At 38.0% G+C, this 24,586-nt stretch overlaps 1 protein-coding gene across 1 annotated transcript; it reads right to left on the bottom strand.

Annotated features, from left to right (window-relative positions):
• Window positions 1–9,369: 9,369 nt before the first annotated feature.
• Window positions 9,370–21,865, bottom strand: LOC108490268 (olfactory receptor 50-like). The gene is given in 5 exon segments (XM_017795952.2): window positions 9,370–10,329; window positions 14,624–14,626; window positions 21,378–21,605; window positions 21,607–21,655; window positions 21,657–21,865. Coding segments are annotated over 5 exon segments (1,449 nt in total).
• Between the last annotated feature and the right edge of the window lie 2,721 nt (window positions 21,866–24,586).

The raw sequence follows: 24,586 nt of genomic DNA, 5'->3' as shown, positions 1-24,586 counted from the left end.
AAACCTGTACAAACTCAAACCAGTAAAAAACACCGTCTGAAGGGAAGAATTGGACAAGAAGCCCCAGGCCTAGCTGAGGAGCTATTACAAGTTGATAGCTGCAGGAAGAGGGAGAGTCAATTTTCTTTAAGGGTGTAGCCTGGGTAGGTTGATCATACTCCAGGGGATGTGCCTCTACTCAAGATACTTGGAGAACACAAATTTGACTCAATAGGCCTTAAAAAATAGTGACTCAAGATTGTGTACCCAGATGTTCTGAAACCCATTGTGGGGACTATGGTGGGGTATTGATGGGAGAGGGTGTCTAAATATGATTAAGATGTATTGTATGAAATGCAAAAATAAAATGCACATTGAGGAAAATATAAATAGAAAATGAACATGAAGTGTGGGCAAAGTAGGCGGGGGGGGGTTCTGAGAGGAGATGGGGGCTTGAAACACATCATACAAAAATTTCAAAGAATCAACAAAAATACTGTTTATTTTTGTCTTTTTGAAGCAGGTTTCCCTGTAGCCCCAGCTGTCCTGGAACTCACTATGTAGACTGTTTTTAAATAGAATATTTCTTGACACTCAACATTTTCAGCATTCATTCCTTCATCTTTCCTACGGATATTTTCATGAAATGTGGAAGAAAAATCTGTTTCTCTTTTAAATTCATTTCTGGTATATTCCCTATATGCAGTCATACAATCCTTTTTAAATTTCTTAGAACAACAAGAAATACTTGGGTTTCCAAACCAAATCTTGGATCTTCCAAAATTGTACTTTTTGCTTATGTCCAACAATAATATCTTCTCCTTTATTATTATTACTACTCTGGATATTATACTAGTGATTCTTCAAGATAACTTATTACCATGTTTTAATATTTTTGATATTTGTCAGTACTTTCTTTTTATATTGGTCATTTGATTCCAGCCCTGTCCAGCTGAACAACTCCAATATAACAGAGAAAAAGAACTCTATGATCTGTCTTCTTAAAAACAGACTCCGTGTTTTATATAAAGACTCACTAATCTGCATGTTTCACATGTCAGAGCTGAACAGATGCCTGAAGTTTTGCTCACCACTCATTTTGAGAGTTAATTAATCCTTATATAATTGTACCAATTTTTCCACCTTGAAGGAAATCATCTTTAAAGCTTTCCAGTCTTCAGTCTACGTTACACACACGCTAAACATTCTTTTCATGTGATAATATTTCCTGAGATGGACGACCCAGTCATGATACTCATTACCACATTAATGATAGTTCTCCATAATGATAATGCTATCTGGCTCTCTTTTAGACACTTACATTGTTACTAATGCCTTGCTATTTTGAGTAATATAATCAATTATTTCATTCAAGTTATGTACATTAGCCTATATCTATTATATGAATTCCTAGAGATAGAATTGGAAGGATGAATATTGATGATTTTGACAGATGATCAAATTTCAGAGGCTAAGTTAAGAAGAAACCTAACCATACATGTTCTTAAAAAAAGAGTCCTGGATATACAAACCCGTAAGTAGAAAAATATGTGGATGGGCATTCCACCTAAGTTTCTGGAATGAGATTTTGGATTAGGTATTTGAAGAACAGAGAAATACTGAGACTTTGATCAGCCTGGAAAAAAATATCCAGTTGGAGAATTATTGAGGAGCTGTCATACATAAGTCCTTCCTGCTATTATAGAAAATTTTGAACTTTTTCTCAAAGAAAAAGAAAAGATTCTTTAAAGAATATGAATAACACTTTTAACATACTGCTGTCTACTGATACTAGAATCAGTTTGAATCAAGGAATGGTGTAAGCAGGGACCTGTGTTTGCTTCAGTGATTTAGATACAAAACACTTGCTTTTACCCAGACTATGGAAGCAGAAATGAATTAAATTTCAAGTATTTAGGTTGAACTTGGAAGAAATCCCCCACAAAGCCTAGTAGAGGTCAAATATGAGCAAAATGATAAGTATTTTCCATTGTTTTTTAGATAGAAAGTATAGACTTTAAGAAAAAATTATTATACATGGAGATTTTGGTTTTACCCTTTCATCTCAAAATTTGTACAGGTGTTCAGTTACAGATAAATTAATCTACATGGATATTGGCATATTTAGGAAGGAGAGAAGCTAAAGACAAGTAATATGGTGATACAAATATAGACACACAAACACATATAAATATACCACTGAATATGTTTTAGACTTGCTTTTACATGGCTCCTTAGATGATGAACACAGTTATATTCAGCAATAAGCCATAGGAGAATTCCTCAATTTCACTCTAGGATGCATGGAATAAGTAAAACAGATGCATTGAGTTATAAGCTCACAAACAAGAAACATAGATCAATATATCAATATACTTTGGGGAGCAACTCCTGAAAAATTCGTGTTAGTTCTAAGGTTTCAAAACTGTGAGAGGACCCAGGGGGACAATACATCAATACACCACCTCAAATTAGAGAAAGCAATATAATTACTAAATTCCCTTTGGTGCCTGGGTGATAGGACTTTGTTTTGAAGCAGACATTGGAGAATTCACCCTTGCAAAAATACTATTAAAAACAAGATGAGTATTAGAAACTTGGAGGCTCATGAAGATTTTTTTCCTGATATGGGGGAAAATGTGATTCATAGTCTGTAATGAATCAAGCAGAAGTTTGAGTGTGATAACTAAATTTTCTTGTTTCTGATCCTTAGGTTATACAAGAAACTTAAAAATGGCATTTGTATCTGTTTGTTTGGACTTAAGGTCCAGTTAATGGGTCATAATTCATGCCTGATACTATAAACCTAGTCAAATACCCATGGCTGGAGATGTCAGAGACCCTAGAAGAGAATCTACTACTGTTGTTTTCCTAAATCAATATAATTTCTAATTCTATTCTAAATGCTTATCTTTATAACCATAGGTTAATATAGCTCTCACCACTCACCAAAGAATCTTTTTTTTTGCAGCAGAGGGAGGCTACTACAGAGAACAACAACTGGTCACAATGCAGAAAGTAAATGATTATGGGAAGGCCAACCCAATTGATATATCTACAATACAATCCATACAGCTAAGGCTCAAGGAACATCATTAAAGAAGGGGCAGAAATAGGTGTTCTAATCAGTGATAACCACTCTGTGGCTCTTGGTTCTCTACACGTTGGCCAGTTGTGGTTTTCTGGGTTAATCACCATCTGCTGTGTAAAAATTTTCTCTGGTGCCAGTTTCAAATGAAATGGATGGGTATCTAAAATCATGGGAACCACCAAAGGTGAATCAAGAATAGCTCAACAGTTTAAACAGACTCATAACATATAAGGAAATTGGGAGTTAAAGTCCTGTAATACTGATTTTATGAAGTTGGGTGATCAGAGTTTGGTGAATATGTGTTCACGATTGTAATATCTTCTTGGTCAATTTTTCCTTTTATCAGAATGGAGTGGCCCTCTTTATCTCTTCTGATTAGTTTTAGTTTAAAGTCTATTTTGTCAGATATTAGAATTGCAACACCTGCTTTTTTCTTAGTACCATTCACGTGGTATATTTTTTTCCATTCTTTCACCTTAAGGTAGTGCCTGTCCTTGAAAGTGAGATGAGTTTCTTGCAGACAACATAAAGATGGATTTTTGTTTCTTAATTCATTCAACTAATCTGTGTCTTTTGACTGGGGGGTTTAGTCCATTGATATTTAAAGTTATTAATGAAAGATGTGTATTGATTTCCATCGTTTTTATTTCTGTTCACATTCTTGGTGTAGCTGTGCATTTCCATAGTTATACCTTCATTAAGTTTCTTTCTGTAACCCCCTGGATATTGTATTACTGTTTCATTCCTTTCTTCAGCTCTTTGTATTGCTTCAAGAACTCTCTGAGTGGCTGGTTTTATGGACATGAATTCCTTGAGCCTATTTATGTCATGGAAGATTTTTCTTTCCTCTTCGACTATAATAGACATTTTAGCTGGGTAAAGTAATCTGGGTTGGCATCTGTGGTCATTTAGAACCGGGAATACTTTGGTCCAGGCTCTCTGGCTTTCATAGTTTGTGCTGAAAAGTCAGCTGTAATTCTGGTGCGCTTTCCTTTATATGTGACCTGTTGTTTCTCTTTTACAGCTTTCAGTATTGTCTCTTTGCTCTGTACATTTAGTGTTCTTACTGTGATGTGCTGTGGAGAGTTTCTTTTCTGGTCTTGTCTATTTTGTATCTTATAAGCTTCTTGAATTTGTATGAGCATGTCTTTCTTTAATTTTGGGAAATTTACTTCTAAAATCCTGTTGAAGATCTGGTACATGTCATTATCCTGAGATTCTTCTCCTTCCTATATGCTTATTATTCATATGATTGGTCTTTTTATGGTGTCACGCATTTCCTGCATATTCCATTCTTTTGTTTTCTTAAATTTCTCATAATCTTTGCTTGAGTGGTTTAATTAGTCCACTTTATCTTCTAGTCTTGATATTCTATTTTCCATTTCATTCATCCTATTGATGAGGCTTTCTCCTGTTGTTTCTAATTGGCCTACTGAGTGTTTTACTTTGTTCTGCAATTAAGCCTGAGCATTCTTCAATATTTCTAACTCTTTTTCTGAATTCATTCAGAAGTTTATCCCTATCTTCTTTCAGTTCTTTGATTTCTTTGTGTTGTGTGTTCTTTAAATTCACTGAATTCTTTTATCATGTTTATAATTGTTCTGTTGAGTACCAAGTCCCATGTTATCTCTAGGATGTTCTCATTGTAGTCCTCTAGAGAACTATTGGTACTTGATGGGGATATATTATCTTGGTTTTTCATGTTGTTATTTTTTCTCTGTGACTTTGACATGTGGATTTCTTTTGTAGATTCTGGTTCTTATGTGAGACTCAAACCTTCCTTTGTTGAGTTTAGATCTGCTTCTTTTTGTAAACTTTATGTGCCTTTGTGGTTTACTTGTTGGTCGTGAAAAGCTGGTTGGTCTAGGCTTCATGTTCTCTTTTTTGATTTTTTTTAACTTTTACAAAAGCTTTATTGAAAAGTTCATACATGCATATAAGATGTTTTGATCAAATCCATACCCACTCCCTCCCCTCCAACTTTCTCCCCTCTGAAGAGGTAACCCTAAAATCTTTTAAGGATTAGATACAAGCTCCCAAATACTTTTGACATTCTAGGCCTTTGGAACAGAGTATGTTGTTAGCAAGCCCAAGGACATTTTGACTTTTAGCCAAGACACTGGCTACATTTCTTTGGGGTCTTTTTACTCTAACTGCCTAGCCAATTCCTACCTCTTAATCTTATCACACCATCCTCTGAAAGAGTTACCCAAATTGCCAATAGGGAATCCAGACTGTTCTGGCTTCTTCCATGCTGAACAGGGAGGGACCTAGGGTGACACAATTGGAGTACCCCTTCAGTGAGTCTACCTAAAAGACTCCCAAATTGCATTACTCTTGTCTCTAAGGGGAAAAGAAAGCCCTTGAATCATGAATAGGGGATGTGAAGGAGAAGTAAAGGCAAGAATAATTAGCATTACAAGTCTAGACAGGGAACTAGAAAAAAGTCAGAATAGGGCAATTTTCAAATTATATTGGAGTGGCCAAATTGCATTTGTCTTGCTGCTCAGGAGTTCCCACAGAAGCGCAAATCGGATGAGGATCAGATGCTCTCAGGCTTTCTCCTAAGGTCCTGATCCCTCCAGGAAAGATAGTGGCCTCAGGAATTTGAGGGCTGGGCTGGCCTGGGAGCAGGGCCCAGGAAAGATGCTGCCCCCAGGGATGCAAAGGGAGGTTGTGGCAAGAAGAGGCCAGAGGGCTCCTGGGGACTACAGGGTGGAATTGGGTTCGTCTGGATGCAAAGGATCAGGAAGCACTGGCGATTGTGGCCTACGATGTCAGTCCACATTTCTGGGGTTGCACAACCAGAGATGGGCCAGTACCCCTGCTAGAAGAATATATGAGGTGGGGAAGCTGTGGGGGTGAATGAGGCTGGGGGAGTCAAGGCACAGTGGGCACAGCAGCCAAACTTACCCAGGCAAACCTGCTATCTCCAGGAAGCTGTGGGTCTGAGCCGCCAGAGGTGCAAAGGGAGGTGGGGACTAGAGAGGAATTGTGTTGGTCTGGAGGCAAAGGATCAGGAAACAGTGGAGAGTTTGGGTCAAGAGGTCAATCCAGAGGTCTGGGATGCCAAGACAGGAAATGTGCCAGTCTGCCTGCTAGGAGGAGAGATGGGGAGGGGGAGATGTTCGGGTTAATGAGGCCGGGGGAGTCCAGGCGCAGTGGGCACAGCAGTCAAACTTACCCAGGCAAGCTGCTGGCTCCAGGAAACTGTGGGTCATTTTCTATATATTTTAAGGTAACTTGCTTCAAGTTATTTTTGGAAATATGTGTTAAAAATTGCTTCTCTTTAGAATAATAAAAATAGTCTAAAATTTAAAAAAATATTAAAAAATTATAAACAACTAAAAAATGTACACTAAGAAATGTCAAAAATCTGAGAGAATTGAAGACAGCTTTCTCCAGCTGTAAGTTTATTAGACAGCAAATGGACTATAGATAATAATTATATATTCCCTATTTCAAAGATGCAAAAATCATATTGTTAATGTTTCCACTACAAAGAATGGTGAGTATTGGAGGAAATATTTATGATTATCTTCACTTTAATATCACTGAATATACACATGGTTGAAGATATAGCATGATATCTTGAAAATACGTGTTACTTTTTTCATTACGATTTTTTATGTTTTATTTATTCTTTGAAAACTCTGCACATTTATACAATGTAACTTTATCATATCCACCCCTCACTCCCTTCTCCAGCTCCCTTCAGTATCCCCATCACATCTCCCTCCCAAATTCATGTCCTCCCGGAGTAATTTTTAGATTTATATTAAACTCTGAATCCAGTTATGCTGCTACATATGTGTAATCATGGGATCATTTACTGATCTTATCCAGACAACCAAAGCTGTGTTAGTTTATGTGTGCAACAGCCACATCATGTCCAGAGGCCAGCATTTTATATGATTCCACCCCCATCTTCTGGATCTTATAGTCTCTCTGCCTCCTTCTTTCTCAATATCTCCTGAACCTTGGTCAGGGGATTGAAATGAATATTCCATCTACAACTGAGCATTTGTACTCACATATTCTTAGAACTGTAAACAGTTATGAATCTTTGCATTAACCAGTGCCCTCTGTAATAGGAGCTTCTCCAACTTAGATTGGAAACAGCACAAATCTATGGATATAAACTTATTTATTTAGAAGGGAGTTTGACAACAGGCCCAGTTCAAAAAATTTAACAGGTTCGCCCCTGGGGACTATGACTTCCCTAGCCATGGGTTTTAATCATAATTACAGTGTCAGATATGAATTCTTTCCCATGGAGCAGGGTTTAAGTCCAACAAAGGGAGCAACTGGTTAGCCCCATAGACAGCCTTGACAATTTTCCATCAGTGGGCACATCTTGCTTGGCAGGTCAGCATTGTAGCATGCAGGGTCCAGTGCTGGGTAAGACCACTGATAACCTTTCTCTGTCAGCAGCCTGCACCGCACATTCTAGCACTATGAAAGCTAGCCAGCAGAGTCAGTTCAAGTCTGATTTCTTCATACCCTGCAACCAAAGCATGAGGGGTCTTCAGAAATAGGGTTGTGCCATCTAGTTATGGTGGGCAACCAAGAGCAATGGAAATTGCCTATTCAGTTTTGGCTGTCCCTAATGTGTCACCAACCAATAATTCCTAAGGAGCTAGCCCATTACCGGCACTGAGATTGTTAATTTAATAATCCATGTCTCTGGGTGCAGTCTTGTTCACTAATGTGGAAGTCAGCTCATATGTAAGTCATACTCTCCATCAATCAGCAGCAATCAGTCTGAAATAGCTTTCAATCTAGTGCTGGCCCACCTCCTATTTCTCACCTCCCATGTGGGCCTTTGTTTAATTGAGCTGACATGGGTCCTGCATTGGATGCCACTGATGCTGCAGGCTCACATGAGCAAGCCTCCAGTGGCCTGGAAGCCTCCACCTCCTTATATTCATGAACCAGCCCTGGCTTTTACAATCTTTCCACCTCCTCTTCTGCAGTGATTCCTCAGCTGTGGGTGGGTGAGATTCCATATAGGTGTCCCATCCTACACTCTATAGTCTATTATTCTTCAAAACTTAGCCAGTTGAGGCCTTCTGTGTATATTTCACTCTGATGTGCATGGAAGCCTCACTGGTGAGAGTTGAGGGGTGCACTAGCCCCCTCTTTACCTCTTATTCCGCTATGTTCCATGAGCCTTGGTTGTAGAGATTCCATTGCAGATGTGTCACCTAGTACAGGGCATCTCCCAGGTGTATGTTCTCTATGCCTGACCAGATGTGTGAATTTTTGTCCTAATTAAAAAAATACACTCTTAAAACAAAGTAGATTTCAAATTGCTGTTACTCACAAAATGAATTCAAAGTACATTATAAAAATAATGGAAAAATTAAAAAACATTTCTACCAGAACAAACATTTCTGTTTTCTTAAGGAAGGAAAAAAGATCTCTCACATAAAAGGTCATAAAATTATTTAATGATAAAATGTGAATGGTTGATATGGTCTAAATTTTTTTATGATTCAGTCTTCAGTGCCAGATTGAGACTGCTGAGCTATCCAGTCTCCCGGACTGAGCAACTACTGGACTCTCAGCCTTTCCAATTTGACACAGCCATTGTTGAACTACTCAGACTCTATCCTGTAAGTTAATGTAATAAATCCATATATATAGATATATAATATTTCCAAAGTTTCAGTATGTGAAAAGGAAAATTTTGTGGTTGTATTTACCAAAACCTTATCCCAAGATGAGCAAGACGATTAGAGAAAGAAACTGTGGCTGGGTGTATATGGTAAAAACAGTATAACCTAAAGTTTCAGTGGAAACAGCAGTTCATAGAAAAAGAGTTGTATGCAAAATTGATTGGGAATTTCCCATATACAGTTAAGAGGGAAGACCATGCTTTCACTCTAAAAATACTCTGCTATGGAGGGTATTTCTATTTTACTGAATGAGAATTTCATATATACATGTAATGTGTTTTGATCAAGTGCACTCCAATCCCCTCCCCCTCAATTTCTCCCTTATCCCCACCACCACTATTTATTCCCTATTTCACTAGTTCTCTTTTATTTCTTTATACCCACGGCATCCACTTAGTGTTGCCAGTATAGACATGGATATAGGGCCATTTAATGAGTATGGATAGCATCTAAGGGGCCACAATCCTAAAGAAAACTGCTTCTCTCTCTCCCAGAAGTTATTAGTTGCCAAAAGCTCCTCAGCTACAGATGGGCTTTCCTAATTACTCTCCCCCTCCATGCTAGGATTTTGTCTTGATCTTGTATAAATCTTGTGCACGCAGTCATAACCACTGTCATTCACATATGCAACTGCCTTGTTATGTCTGGGAAACACTGGAGGGTATTTCTCAGAGCTCCTTTCATATCTCGGTTCCTCAGACTGTAGATAAAGGGATTCAGCATGGGTGTGACCACAGTGTACAACACAGCCACAATGACATCTTTGTCATTAGTGTTATTGGAGGAGGGGATGAAGTATAACCCAATAATGGCTCCATAGTATAGAGAAACCACTGAGAGGTGAGAGCCACATGTGGACAAGGCTTTGCAGATTCCATTAATGGAGAGAGTTCTCAGGCTTGTGGCCCCAATGTGGCCATAGGAGACCAGAACACACATGAATGGGACTGCAATGACTAGTGATTCCAAAATGAGGACAAAAAGATCATTGATAGTGGTGTCTGAGATGGACAGCTTAAGTAAGGTAGAGAGGTCACAGAAGAAGTGGTAGAGAGTGTTATCTCTAAACAGAGAGAGACGAGCAAAGAGAAGGGTGTGCACAAGGGCATTGGTAGAGGACAAGGCCCAGGACATAATTACCAGTAGAAAACAGAGGCTCTGACTCATGATGGTGTTATAGTACAGGGGATGACAGATGGCCACATACCTGTCATAGGCCATTGCAGTTAGAAGGAAGCAGTCAATACCCCCAAACAATAAGAAAAAATATACCTGGGAAACACACCCAGTATATGAGATGGAGTGGCTCTGTGTCAGCATATTCATGAGCATTTTTGGAGTTGTGACAGATGAGAAAGAGATGTCTGTGAAAGCCAAGTGGCTGAGAAAGAAATACATGGGGGTGTGGAGGCGAGAGTCCAGCCTGATGAGCAGGATGATGAGCAGGTTCCCCAGCATCGTGGTCAGGTACATGGCCAGGAACAGGGCATAGTACATGCCTTGGTACTCTGGCTGAATAGGGAGCCCCAGAAGGATAAACTTAGACACACTGCTTTGATTTTCCCTTTTCATGTTCTTCTTTTCCTGATAGTAAAAAATGCAGACATAAAAGAAAGAAAAGTTATTGTAACTATTACATAATACAACCATGTTTTAAATTAGTTAGTGAATACATTTGAATCTGAATATATCAACTTTTTGACACACTGAAAGGCTAGGTATAGTCTTGACAAAGAACATTATTTATCCTTTTAGAAGTCAAATCAACATCTTTTGGAGAATTTGTGGAACATCAAAATGACCCTTAGATCATATCATACAAGGACAAAAATTTATAAATCTATCAGTTCATGATAGATATATGAAATTATGGATTGAGTGTGCAAGGCTGCATTAGTAACGCAATAATGAAAACCTTGTGACTTATAATGGTCTTTTGGTCTGGTTTAACTTGCCCTAGGCTGCTGAAAAAGTCTTTGCTTAACAGTTTATTCACATTCACTGAATTAAGATGAGAGGAGCCAGTGGGTTGCTTTAAATCTCTAAGACATCAGAATCTGCAGTCTTCTTAGAAATAGCATATGAGACAGGCCTGAAGCTAGGGCATAAAGGGCTTCATTCCAGGTCAGTAATACAAAATATCAAGTGGCATAACTTGTAAATTTTATTATGAACTGTGTATGAAATGTACAAAAGCTCAGTTAAAAAAAATCTAAAACATTGTTTCTTACTCCAAAAATTTTAGTCTTCCATCGCTTTTTAAAAGGGAATTCTTGTGGAATGAGGGGGAGAAAATATGTCTGTATCTCTTCCAACTTCCTACCTATACATTCCTTCAGTTCAAACAGAATAATTCTTCTTCAAGTCTATAGAAAACAAAGAAGTGGCTGTAATTGACTTGTGGGGATGGAAAGCCAGGGCCTTAGCCAATTAATATTGCCTAGAAAGCTCTGAAGTAAATTAAGGGTGAGTGGATGGGGGACATCCAGGACAGGTTTGAGGGGCCTAACAGTAGTGGGTGTTATTTCAGTCCCCAAGGCATGTCTAGTAGCTGTCAAAGCAAAGCTTTTCTGTAAACGTCTGTCTAGCATAAGCTAATTGGTTCTCCATTTTCATGGTCCTGAGTTGGTTTTTCTGTCAATGAATGCTGTTATTTATTCTTTCCTTCAAGTTAGTTGATTTTAGACCTATCCATATGCATAACCATATGTTAGCAAAAGTGAACATATCAAAGTATGTACTACAAAGTAGAATCTGCATTCCACCTGAATTATGGCACCACTGATGTATAAAACAGAGATTAGATATAATATTTGGAAGTAAAACATAACTTGAAGAGTAGTCTTCCTCTATACTAACAATAAGCAAATTGAGAAAGAAATCATGATAGCCTAAAAAAACATGAAATATCTTGGAATAAACCTAACAAATTGAAAGACTTATATAATAAAAATTTTAAGGTATTAGAAAAAGAAATTTTAAAAGAAACCATAAGATGGAAAGACCTCCCATGCTCATAGATTGGTAGGCTTAATATTGTGGATGAACGCAAGTAAACAGAGCTTAAATGAATTCACAGCAAGGGTGGCAGCATACACAAGTCCCACAAAATATCAAACCAGACAAAATCCCAGCAGAGACATAAGGAAATGGATAAGAAATCCCAACACAACCTAGGAAAATCGTGGCTGCTAAGAAAGACAGAGACAGTCTCTTTCAAGTATGGGGCTCTTAATAGGTTAAAAAGCCTCCTATGGATAGCCCCACACTGAATGACATTTGGGGACACAAATTAGACTCAATAGGCCATATGTATATGATAGAGTACATTAAATTGGGCGGTGGGCAATAAGGAGAGATGCAAAAATTCAATAAAAAATAAATAATTATCACAAAAAGATGAAAAAAAATCAGTAATTGTCTATGTGTGGGAGGGAACTTACTGGAAGGGAAGGTAGAATACAGAGTTTTAAAGGGGGAAAGGGGAATAATAGAGTAGGAAGGACTAAACAGGATGGGGAATGGGAGGGTAGGGCAGAGGAAGGAGTATAGGGATGGATAACTAACACTGAATGTTCTTAGAGGTTCTTATACCTACCCCTCTAGACTCTTCAAGTATATACTAATACATTATAAAAAGATATTTAATTGAGTTACCTTGTAACAGGGGTACATTGCCCCTACTAGACATCATAGCCTTGCAAAATAAAAGCCAAATGCCAGAGTGGACTCCCTTTTTTGAAGCTGTTGATCAGGCATCCTATAAAGCATCAAAAACATTGACTATTACCCCTGCTCTTGGTTACTCACCAGAAATTCATAGTAAGACTCTATTGTTGAAGACACTACATACACAGACTATAGAACAAACAAGGGGAAATCAAGCTGGTGCTGACTTCAAAGCCTCATCTCTACTCACTGGCTTTCATAGTGTTAGAAGGAGCTATGCAAGGAACCTGAACAGAAAATATAATATGAACCTTACACAACTGTGAATCATGCAAGCTATGACCACAACTAGCCTGGAAGATATGCCCATTGGCACAATAGTGGCATGAATATTGTAAGAGTAACCAATTACTTTCTAATTGGATGTAAGTTCTGTTTCATAGGATGGATACCATAACTGACACCGGTATCAGGTCTAGGAACCTGAGGATAGACAACCCACAGTCCATGGAATATAGCCTAATACAACTACTCTGCTATAGATATAGCATTAAACTTATTTCTAATGATTTACTCTTGTATGCATAGATTAGCTCATCTCTCAACTCTCAGCAGAGATGATTCTCTATGCAGCAGATGGTGATTAACACAGAGAAGCACAACTTGCCAACAGGCATAGATTAAATTCTACAGAGTACATAACCTGAATAGGACACCTATATAAACTGCCTTCCAAGTCCCAGATATTGTCATGGAAGAGAGGATAGAAATACCAGAAGAGTCAGAAGAGGTGAATAACCATAAGGAAACAGATTTCCAGACAGCTGGTCATTTATTCATATGAACTCGCAGCAATGGTGACAGCATGCACAAGACCCATGTAAGCTCAAACCAGACAAAATCTCAGCATAGACATCGGGAAGAATTTAAGAAACCCCAACCCTACCTGAGGAACCACTGGCAATTGTTGACTACTGGGAAGAGGAGATCCAGTCTTGTTTATGGGTGAGACTCATAGTAGGTTGACTAGACTGCAGTAGATGAGCTCACACTGAAGGGCATTTGGGGACACAAACCTTACTCTATAGGCATACAATATATATGAGAGAGATAATAAGTAGATGATAAATATATATATGATAGATAGATATAGATAGATAGATGATAGCTAGATTAATGATAGATATGTGTACTGGAGTACAGAAATCTGATAGGTGGTTAGAAAAAGCGAAGCAGATATGGGAAGGGATCTAAATATCATCAAAGCATATACTTGCAAAAGTTCAATAAAAATTAATTAAATAATCAGCACCAAAAATAAGCAAGAGGAAATATACCTCTACCTTATCCTCATAACATTATATATGTAATCTCCTAGAGGTAAGTTATTCTATAGGGATGTTTGTACTACTCTTTACTGTCAAGTTTTAGATAGATACTAAAATAATCCAATGTATATGGAGCTGTCTGTCATATTATGGGGATATTATCAAAGGATAAGTAACACAGGATCTGGCTGTGATATTATGTGTATATTATCAAAGGATAAGTAACACATACTGGAGAGAGAGAGAGAGAGAGAGAGAGAGAGAGAGAGAGAGAGAGAGAGAGGGAGAGAGACTCTACTCTTGCTTTAACTGCAAACTGCAGCATCTTAGAGCCCGTACCATGATGAGCACAGACACCTTCAGCATGGGACAATTCTTTCTTTTCTCTCTAGCAGGCACTTAATATAGTGAATCAGGTGGATTCTCTAAGGTATCAACAATCAGTTTTGAGACGTGGAAGAATTATTAGCCCTGAGCCCAGCAAAATAGATGTATTGATACACATTTGTTCATAGTCCTGATAAATCATTGTGCACTTATTTTTACAATCCATGGAAAGGACCCAAGGGTCATCTCTGATGCCTTGTTCAAATTTACAAGCAAACTGCTTACAATTGCATCATTACCTTGGTTTTCCTCAGAGATATATTTGTTGGTTGAGAAAGACATAATAACTTATCCTTGGAGAAAATATTATAAAATACAAGGCGGTTAATGAGAACTCAGTGATTCATGAAGTTTTTACTTTCATATTGTAATAAAAAAAGCTTGATTAAGAGTCATTTGAACCAAACTGGTGGTCGAATGTGATAAAGTCTCTTCCTTCAGAATCCTATATTATTTCAAGAATCTCCAAAACACCCTAATGGCCCCACTGTCTGTCAATGTGTCTTCACTCTATTCATTGACATACTGATGAAAACTTGATTAAAAATAAACATAGGCAGTGGTGCCTTCTCTTATTACCAGTCTATACTGGCGTGCAGTAAGGCACTCCATGAATATAACAAGTTTGTCTGTCCTTTTAAAATTTGTATTTTATTGATTCTTTGAGAATATCATACATGTACAAGATGCATTTTGATTGTATTTACTTCCTACAGCTTCCCCTAACTCCTTTCAGATTCACCTGCCACCCCTTTCCAACCTTCTTGTCCTGGGAATGAACCCAACCAAGGAAATGAAAGAGCTCTAAGATGAAAATTGCAAGACACTGAAGAAATAAATTGTGGAAGACACTAGAAGATGGAAAGACATCTGATGTTCATGGATTAAAAGGATTAATATTGTGTAAATAACCACCCTATCAAAAATGATGTACAGAGTCAAAGCAATCTCCACCAAAATCTCAATGCTAAGATTGGGGTCTGCTGCCCGTCTTTCCCTTTACCTCCCTGGTCCCTTTCCATTTTCCTGGTTCCTGCAGTTACATCAGGATATATACTCACACATAAGGATTTGGTGCTAGGATCCAAAAATGAGGGAGAATATACATCTTTTGGTTTTCTGAGTCTGTTACTTCACTTAGTATAACAGTTTCTAGTTCCATCCATTTGTCTGAAAATTTCATTATTTCCTCTTTCTTTACCTCTGAGTAGAACTCCACTGTGTAAATGTACCACATTTTCATTATCTACTCCTCAGTTGAGGAAAACTCAGGTTGCTTCTGTCTCTTAGCTGTTGTGAACTGAGCAGTTACCAACATGGTTGCACAAATATCTCTGCAGTAGGACGAGTCCTTTGGGTTCATGCCAAGGAGTGGTATAACCAGCACATATGGCAGTTTCATTTTTAGGTTTTTGAATTGTCCACACTGCTTTCCATAGGGTTGCATGAGTTTTCAATCCAACAAACAGTGAATGAGAGTCCCCTTTCCCTATATCACCAACAGTGAATGAGAGTCCCCTTTCCCTATATCCCCTCCAGCATTTGGTATCATTTGCTTTCTTAAGCTTAGCCAGTGTGACTGGGGTAAGAGGACATCTTAAAGTGGTTTTAACTTGCATTTCCATAGTTAATAATGATTTTGAATACTTTTTAAGACGTTTCTTAGCCATCTTTATTTCTTCTTTTGAGAGCTCTCTATTCACATCCTTAATACATCTTTTAATTGGGTCATTTGTTTTCTTCATTCTTTTGTTTCTCAGGTCTTTATTCTAGATGTAACTGATTACTTCTGGGTGAGGAAGAGCTGATCTTCCTAAAGGGAGGGACTCTAGATAGGCTGACTGGACCTCAGTGGATGAGGACTGATGGACAACTGAGAACACTAAGTATAAAGCCAGTGGGGGGGCTATGGAAGGGTGGAAGTGGGGGAAGGGAGTATAAAGAGGATTAAGATGTTCTGTATGAAATACACAAAAAAACCAATGAAAATTTACAAAAATAAATATATAAATAGAAATCTCAATGCTGTTAATCACAGATTTAGAAAAAACAGTTGAAACATATTTATGGAGGCACAAAAGACCAAGGGTAGCCAAGCAATCATGAACAAAAGAATGCTGTGGAAGAAATCAACATATATGATATCATATTATGCTACAGAGTTATACTAATAAAAACAGCATGGAACTAACACAAAACGAGGCACAGGTTAATGGAATAGAATCGAAGACCTGGATATAAGTCTGCCAACTACAGTTAAACTAATTTTTGACAAAGATGTCAAGAAGACACTGGAAAAAAAGACAATAATTTCAACAAATGGACAACTGGATTTCAACATGTAGAAAAATGAATCAAGATCATCTCTCACTGCACTGAGCTAGTTGTCAAGATAATTTCAAAACACAACTTTTTAAAAGAATATAATTTAGAAATTCCTTTTCTGCACCTATATCTTGCAGGGTATGACCTATGCTCTCTAACAGTTTCAGTATTTTAAGTTTCTCACTGAGGACTTTGATTAATTTAGACTTGATTTTTGTGCAGAGTAATTTGATATGGGTCTAATTTCATTTGTCCCATGTAGACACTCACTTTTCTAAGCACCGTTGTTGAAGATGCCGTCTTTCCCCCAGTGTACATTTTTGGCATCTTTGTCAAATGTCAGGTGGCTATAATAATAATGTATTCATGTTTGGGTCTTTTATTTTGCTCCAATGATCTACAATGTCTGTTTTGTGCCCAGACCTGCTGTTATTAATACTCTAGCTCCATAAGATCGCTTGAAATCCAATATTGTAATCCCTCCAACATTATTTTTGCCTTTATTATGTTGAATGAACTACTGCCATTTTCCTAAACCAATGTAGCTTCCAATTATATTCTAAACACTTACCCTTTTACTGATGGACAAATATAACTCTCATCAAATAAGTTTCTTTCTGCAACAGATAGAGACTATTACAAAGGTCCAGTACTGCAGAGTTACTCAACTGGTCACACAGAGAATATGTGTCTGAGAGATGCCCAGTCCTATGAGACATATCTACAGTACAACCACTACACTTAAGGCTCATGGAACATAATGGAAAAGGGGGTAGAGAGAAAATGAGTGTATTCCTCAATGCTCACCTGTGAAGCTTCCTTATACAACACAATGTGATGCACACAGAAGGTCACACTGGTCAAGTTTTAGAGAATACGAGACTATAGAGTGTGTGTCCCTGGATACAAATCCTATACTAAACCTCACCCACCCACAGCTCAGGGACCACTGTGGAAAAGGGGTATAAATATTGTAAGAGCCAGGAATGGTCCATGAACATAAGGAAACAGGTGTTCAGTCCACTGGAAGCTTGCACATGTGAACTTATGGCAATGGTGGTGTCTAGCACAAGACCCATGCCAACTCAATCAGATAAGGACCCAGAGTGGAGTGAGGGAAATGGGCAGTGTGCCAGATTGGTGAACCCAGTCTGGGTACTGTTGGAGATTGATTACTACTGGGTGAGGGAGAGTAGACCTTTCTTACAACCTCTAGATAAGCTGACTAGGCTCTAGTGGATGAATTTGCACTGAAGAACACCTGGGTACACATGCTTGACTGGATAGGACTTAATATGTATGGTGGAATGCAGGAGATTCAGTGGGGGGTTGAGGAGGCATGGACTGGGGAGGAGGTCTAAATTTGATTGATTAAGAACTGTTGTATGAAATGTACAAAAGCACAATAAAACAAATTTAGCAAAACCAAAGTTCCGTAACTGCTCAAAACATAGAAAATAAGAGAATGCATGGTGCCTTGCTGAAAAGATCTACAATACACCCCCTACTCCTAAGGCTCAAGGAACATAGCACAAGAAGGGGAGGCAGAAAGATTGTCAAAGCCAGAGGACCAGGGCACCTGCTGCTAGACAATGTATTCTAGACCTGACATTGATGCTATAAGCATGGAATCCCCATAATAAGGTTGTGTAAACATACCTGCATAATGACAACAGTTGATATGCCGGGGTGGATGGGGGAAAACTGCACAAGTTTCCACCTCTAGATGAAGAACTACAGCTAATCAATGGCTGCAGGGGAGGGAGAACCAGTTTACCCTATCAGGAACAAGTATGTAATGTGTTTAGATTGGCTTCTTAGTGTAACTGTTTTTGTAAAAGAGTTTAGTAGTTACCCAGTCTCAGGTGGTTAACCATAAATACATGTACACTTGAGCACCATTAAGTAAACTAACTCTCTCTCTCTCTCTTCTCCTTTCTCTTTATGTGTGTGACAATAATCAATGAAGAGGTCATGGAGTCTAATGAGAATGTGGGGTACATGGGAGGAGTTAGATGGGAGATAAGGCAGGGTGGGTGATGTAACTACAATGCTCATGTATGAAATTGTTAAAATATAAACATAAAATAAAGAGTACAAACAGAATTACCCAATGTAGGTCTACAATCTGCTCCCAGAAGACATGAGTTATTAAATGAAAATTTCAGGCAAAAGATACCTCCTTATGACTTATGTTTTATTGGTTAAGGAAACCCCAGAGTTCTCCAAAACATGGGCTGCTGAGAAGAAAGTGTATTCTTTAGTCTTTAAGTGGGATGTTCAGTAGATGCTTATTCTATCCATTTGGTTTATGATGTCATTTTACTCCTAGGTTTCTTTGCTTAATTTTTTACTTACAGACTTTCTTTTGGTTGAAATGGGGTGTTGAAATTTCCCACCATCACTACATTGTGGTTAATCTGTAGTTTAAATCTAAATGCATCTTCAAATGAAATAGGATGCCTCAGTGTTTGGTACATAGTTCAAACTCTGCAAGACAGTAACTGTCAATCCAGCTACTATATCCATCAAAATTATCTTTCATAAGTATATAAAGAAAAGCTTTCCATGATAAACACACACTAGATGAATTCATTACCACTAAGCCAGCACTACAGAAGCTACTTGAAGAAATCCTACACATTCTAATGAAAGAGAAGCACACCCATGAGCCCAAGCAAATACGGAATAGGAAATATCAAACATCACAACAAAATAAGAATTAACACACACTTTTCAGCAATAACCCGAAACTGATGGTCTCAATTTTCCAGTAAGACACATTCACCAATATATTGGCTAAAAACCAGGATCTATCTACATGTTGCCTAAAAGAAATGCACTTCATAGACAAGGGAAAAACAGTATTAGAGAGAAAGAATAGAAAAAGGAATTCTGGACAAATGGAACTACAAAATCAAAATTAATTTGCAGAAAATTCAGTAAACATGTATCCTTAAAAATGAGAACAGACACAACATTTATGTAGCTGGGGGCAGAAGTACCTTTATTTCACTTTAAAATTAATTACAGTTGGATGAAGCCGTGCTAAAATCTTATTTGACCTCAGTTCAGATTGTCTAGACTTCCTGACCTTCTGCTGAGCCGTGCTATGTCCCACACAGGAAGAGACCAAAACATTTTTCAGAAAGACTGATACCGTGTAGCATAACAACTCCCTGAAACTCATTTAGATATCTCTACTCTTACTGCTCTTCCCCAAAACACTAGCCCTCAACTGACAGGGAGTCAGTTAACTTTCTAGTTAGCACGCTTTGGACCATACCCATGCTACATGGTCCATTGTCCTTGTCTTACATTGAAATTTATGGCCAGACCTATTGTTTTAGAGAAAGAAAACTTGGTATGCCTAGTTATTAAATTTCAAACAAATAAATGAACATTGAAGAAGGAATTAAAAATAACATGGAGAAGATAGGGGAAGAATGAATGAAGAAAAGTTGCTCAAGTTTTATTACACTTGTAATTTCATCAAGTAAGGAAAACAACTTCTGGTCTCCTTTTACATAGTATGGTGACTGTGGATAATGAGAATCTATGACACATACCAAAAGAATTTGGAAGAATAGATTTTATATTTTCACCACAAATATAAGTATATAAAGAAAGAGATATGATTATGTTCCCTTTAACGTTATACCACTTACACATGTATGAAAGTATCATCTGGTACCACAAAATAGAGAAAATTTTTATGTGTCAATTTAAATTTTTTAAATTAACAAACAAAAATAAAATTAAATGTTAAACTATAAATATTCAAAAATAAATTTGAAGTATATTACAAAATTTCACACAAAAATCAATGAATCTAGCAAAAGAAATATTTTTACCTTAAAAAAGGAAGAGAATTTTTGGATAAAAGTTCCCAAACTACCTCATTAAAGCAGACTGAGAGCTGGGAGGACACAGAATTTGTAAATATTCCAAGACAAAGACACTATGTGGAAAACAAAAATAGTGAAAGCAAGTTTATAAACACCTTTCCCATATCAAGATCAGTCTGACAATTAAAGAGAGACAGAAACAGCTTCTGAGCTGAAAGAAACTTAGGAAGAGTGATTCACAAAGATCCATTCAGAAACAACAGTTCCCCCAGCTGAAGAACTATTGGCAACTGATGACTGCAGGTTGAGGGAGAGTAGATCTTCTTAAGGGGGAGACTCTAGATAGGCTGACTAGACTCCAGTGAATGAACTTGCACCAAAGGACACCTGGGTACAAATGCTTGACAGGAGAGAATTTAACATATATGACAGAATGCATAATCCAGTGGGGGGGCATTATGGATGGCACAGATGGAGGAAGGGGGTCTAAATTAGATTAAGATCTATTACATGAAATGCACAAAAACTCAAAATAATTCTTAAAAAAGAACTAGCAATCCATAGAGAAAAATATATGCAGCATTAAGCAGTTATCATATATGATTACTAGGAAGATGGCATATATCATACTGAAAATGTTCATCTTCTGAGAGTATTTCTCAAGGATCCTTTCATATCCCGATTCCTCAGGCTGTAGATGAAGGGATTCTGCATGGGTATCATAAGAGTGTACAATACAGCCACAATAACATCCTTGTCATTAGTGTTATTAGGAGAAGGGAAAAATACAGCCCAACAATGGCTCCATAGTACAGAGAAACCACAGAGAGCTGAGAACCACATGTGGACAAGGCGTTGCAGATTCCCTTGATGGAGGGAGTTCTCAATATGGTGGCCCCAATGTGGCCATAAGAGACCAGTACACATATGAAAGGCACATAATGACCACTGGACCTACAGCGAGGATAACCAGCTTATTAATGGTGGTGTCAGAGCTGCACAGCTTAAGCAAGGCAGAGAGGTCACAGAAGTGGTGGGGAGTGATGTATTTAAATTGATGGATACAAGCCAGGAGTAGGGTGTTCACAAGGACATCATAAGAGGACAAAATCCAAGACACAATGACTAGCAGGAAACAGAGATTCTGACTCTTGATGGTGGTGTAGTGCAGAGGGTGGCAGATGGCCACATACCTGTCATAGGCCATTGCAGTAAGAAGGAAGCTTTCAATGCCTCAAAAAAATAAGAAAAAATATATCTGGGAAACACACCCAGTATATGAGATGGAGTGGCTCCTGTGTCAGCATGTTCATGAGCATCTTTGGAGCTGTGACTAATGAGAAAGATGTCTGTGAAGGCCAAGTGGCTGATGAAGAAGTACATGGGGGTGTGGAGGCGAGAGTCCAGCCTGATGAGCAGGATGATGAGCAGGTTCCCCAGCACTGTGGTCAGGTACATGGCCAGGAACAGGGTGAAGAAGATGCTCTGATGCTCTGGCTGGATGGGGATCCCCAGGAGGATGAACTCAGATGGGAAGCTCTGATTATCTGTCATCATGCCCTTCCTGTCTTTTGCTGGATTTGCAGAAGAGATACAGTTGAGAAAGAAAGAATTTTATATCAAGTCAGGAGCAACTGATGGAATTTGAAAAGGAGGTTATACAGCAACTTAAGTACAAAATTATTCCAGGTTTTTACCTGGATTGTGGGTTGCGACAAAACAGATTAGTAAAATTGCAGATATTTGTCATAAATTTTGAAGGAAATACAAAGCAACAATAGAAATTAATGATAATCAAAAGTAGAATGTCTGTCCTCATCCTCTCAAAATTGTCCATAGAATCAGATTGTTTAGGGATAAGTTATTTCCTGTGTAATTATGGATACATATGGAAGATAACTATTCCACATGGATCTGTCTGTCATACTATGGTATGAAAAAGGGTAGATACTGGAGGTAATTAGAATCCACTGGACACACACATACAGACATACAAAAATATACAACTATATGGAATGCAAATTCTACTCTGTTCCTAATATAGCTCCAAAGATGATAAGGATAAATATCTTCAGCTGAAAGCCAGGCAAAGTTTCTTCCATTTCTCTTTCGATGTCACAAAGTAAAGTGAGGTAGATGGAATCTCTGAAAGTCTGGAAGATCCATTGTGAGAGAAAGGAGTTTTCATCTTGGAGCCTGTTAAGATAGATATATGGATGTGTATTCTTTAGTAGTCTTGAGAATTCAGTGTGCGTTTTAATTTAAAAAATAAGAGAAAGGGCCCTTCTGTAATTTTCCACCCTGTGCTGCAAGTTAGAGACATATCACATAAAATTGTATCATTACCTTAGGTTTCCCTGGGATGAAATTATTTGTTGAAGTAACCATGAGAGAGTTTGTCCTTGGAGGAATTATGATAATAACCACAAGGCAGCTAATAGGAGACTGGTGATTAACGAAGATTTTAAATTTGATAGTATTAATTGGAGCAAATTTGATTCAGAGTCCTTCATTAAACCAAGAAGATGGATGGAAGTGACACTTTCTTCAAACTTCCATGCTATTTTTTAATTGAGCTTTTAAAATTTCATACAATATTTCCCACTCACATCCAGTCCTCCTCCCTCATCTATGCCTCCTCCCACAAACGCTACACACTCTGCCATACTATTTTTAAGACATCAGAAACACTATAAAACTTTCATTGTCTGAAAAAAACAGTAAATGAAATTATATGTCATAATCCCTCATATAATCTAAAGAACAGAATATCAGTTCTCTAAATTTCAGTCTCTTGCCCCAAAGCTAATGTTTCAGCATTCTGTTGATAAAAGATTTTCACAATACCATGAAATAATCATTCAGTGTGTATTCTCCACTCAGCTGTTTAGAAAATTTATTCAAAATCTATTACATACATCTCAAGTTCCATTTATTCAGTGCCTGGTAGAAATGAATATCCAAAAATTCATACGGAAGCATAAAAGACCCCAGAGAGCCAAAGCAACCCTGAACAAGAAGAACAATTCTCAAGGAATTAGCACAGAAGATTTCAAACCATATTACAGAGCTCTCAACCTAAAAGCAGCATGATGCAGGCTCAGAAACAGACATGCGGATCAATGGAATAAAATAGAAGAGCCAGACATGAGAGCACATCTACAGCCACCTGATACTTGACAGTGATGCCAAAGCAGCCAGAATAAAAGCAGTATCTTCAACAAACGGTGCTGGGAAAACTGGATCTCCACATGTAAAACCATGAAATTAGACCCATATCTACCACCCTGCACAAAAATCAGCTCCAAATGGATGAGAGACCTCAATGAAAAACCCGAAATGCTGCAACAGTTAGAAAAAATATGTAGTACCCTACAAGATATGCCTGCAGGAACGGACTTTCAAATCAGACTTTGTTTGATCAGAAATCAGAACCAACAATTGACAAATGGAACTTCATTAAACAAAAATCCTCCTGTACAACAAAGGAAACAATCAGTTGAGTGAAGAGGAAGCAACAAAGTGGGAGAGAATCTTTGTCACCTACACAAATGATACTAAGTGCTGGCAAGCACGTGGGAAAAGAAGAACCCTCATTCACTTCTGGTAAGACTGCAAACGAGTGCATCCACTATGGAAATCAGTGGGGAATTCTCAAGAAACTGAAAATATATTTACCATGTGACCCAGTTCTACCACTTCTTGGCATATACCCAAGGACTTGATCTCCTGCTACAGAGGTACAAGCTCAGCTATGTTTATTGCTGCTCTTTTCCCAATAGCTGGGAAATGGAATCAACCTAAGTGTCCCTTAACCAATGACTAGAGACTAGATAATGAAAACGTGGAAGATACACAGGAGTCTTGTTCAGCAACAAAAAAAATGACATTATAAATTTGCAGGCAAATGTCTGGAAATAGGAACTGTTATACTGAGTGAACCCAAACTCAGAAAAACAAGTGATCCATGTTCTTTCTCATTTGTGGATGCTGGCTCCAAATCATTAGATGTGAGTCTATATGCCAAAGGAAGAACAAGAGTCAGGGGAGCAGAAAGGAATTATAGAAGGAGAGGGGAAGAAGGCTCTTGAAAGAGAGGGCTAGTAGGTCACAGGCATTATCAAGAGGGAAATGGGGAAGCTGGTGAGTTGCTCTAACTTGGGAGGGAGGATAAGATGGCAGAGGCAAGGGGAGAGAGAGTAAAGAGAAATAAATATAGTATAGATGGTGTGAGAAACCAAATAGAGATATATTATTTCATGTGTATTGAAAAATGCC

This window comes from Nannospalax galili, unplaced genomic scaffold (assembly GCF_000622305.1).
Source record: "Nannospalax galili isolate Female #2095 unplaced genomic scaffold, S.galili_v1.0 scaffold290, whole genome shotgun sequence".
Classification (NCBI taxonomy): Eukaryota; Metazoa; Chordata; class Mammalia; order Rodentia; family Spalacidae; genus Nannospalax; species Nannospalax galili.
The sequence above is the reverse complement of the archived record's forward strand: the minus strand, read 5'-3'. Positions and strand labels throughout refer to the sequence as shown.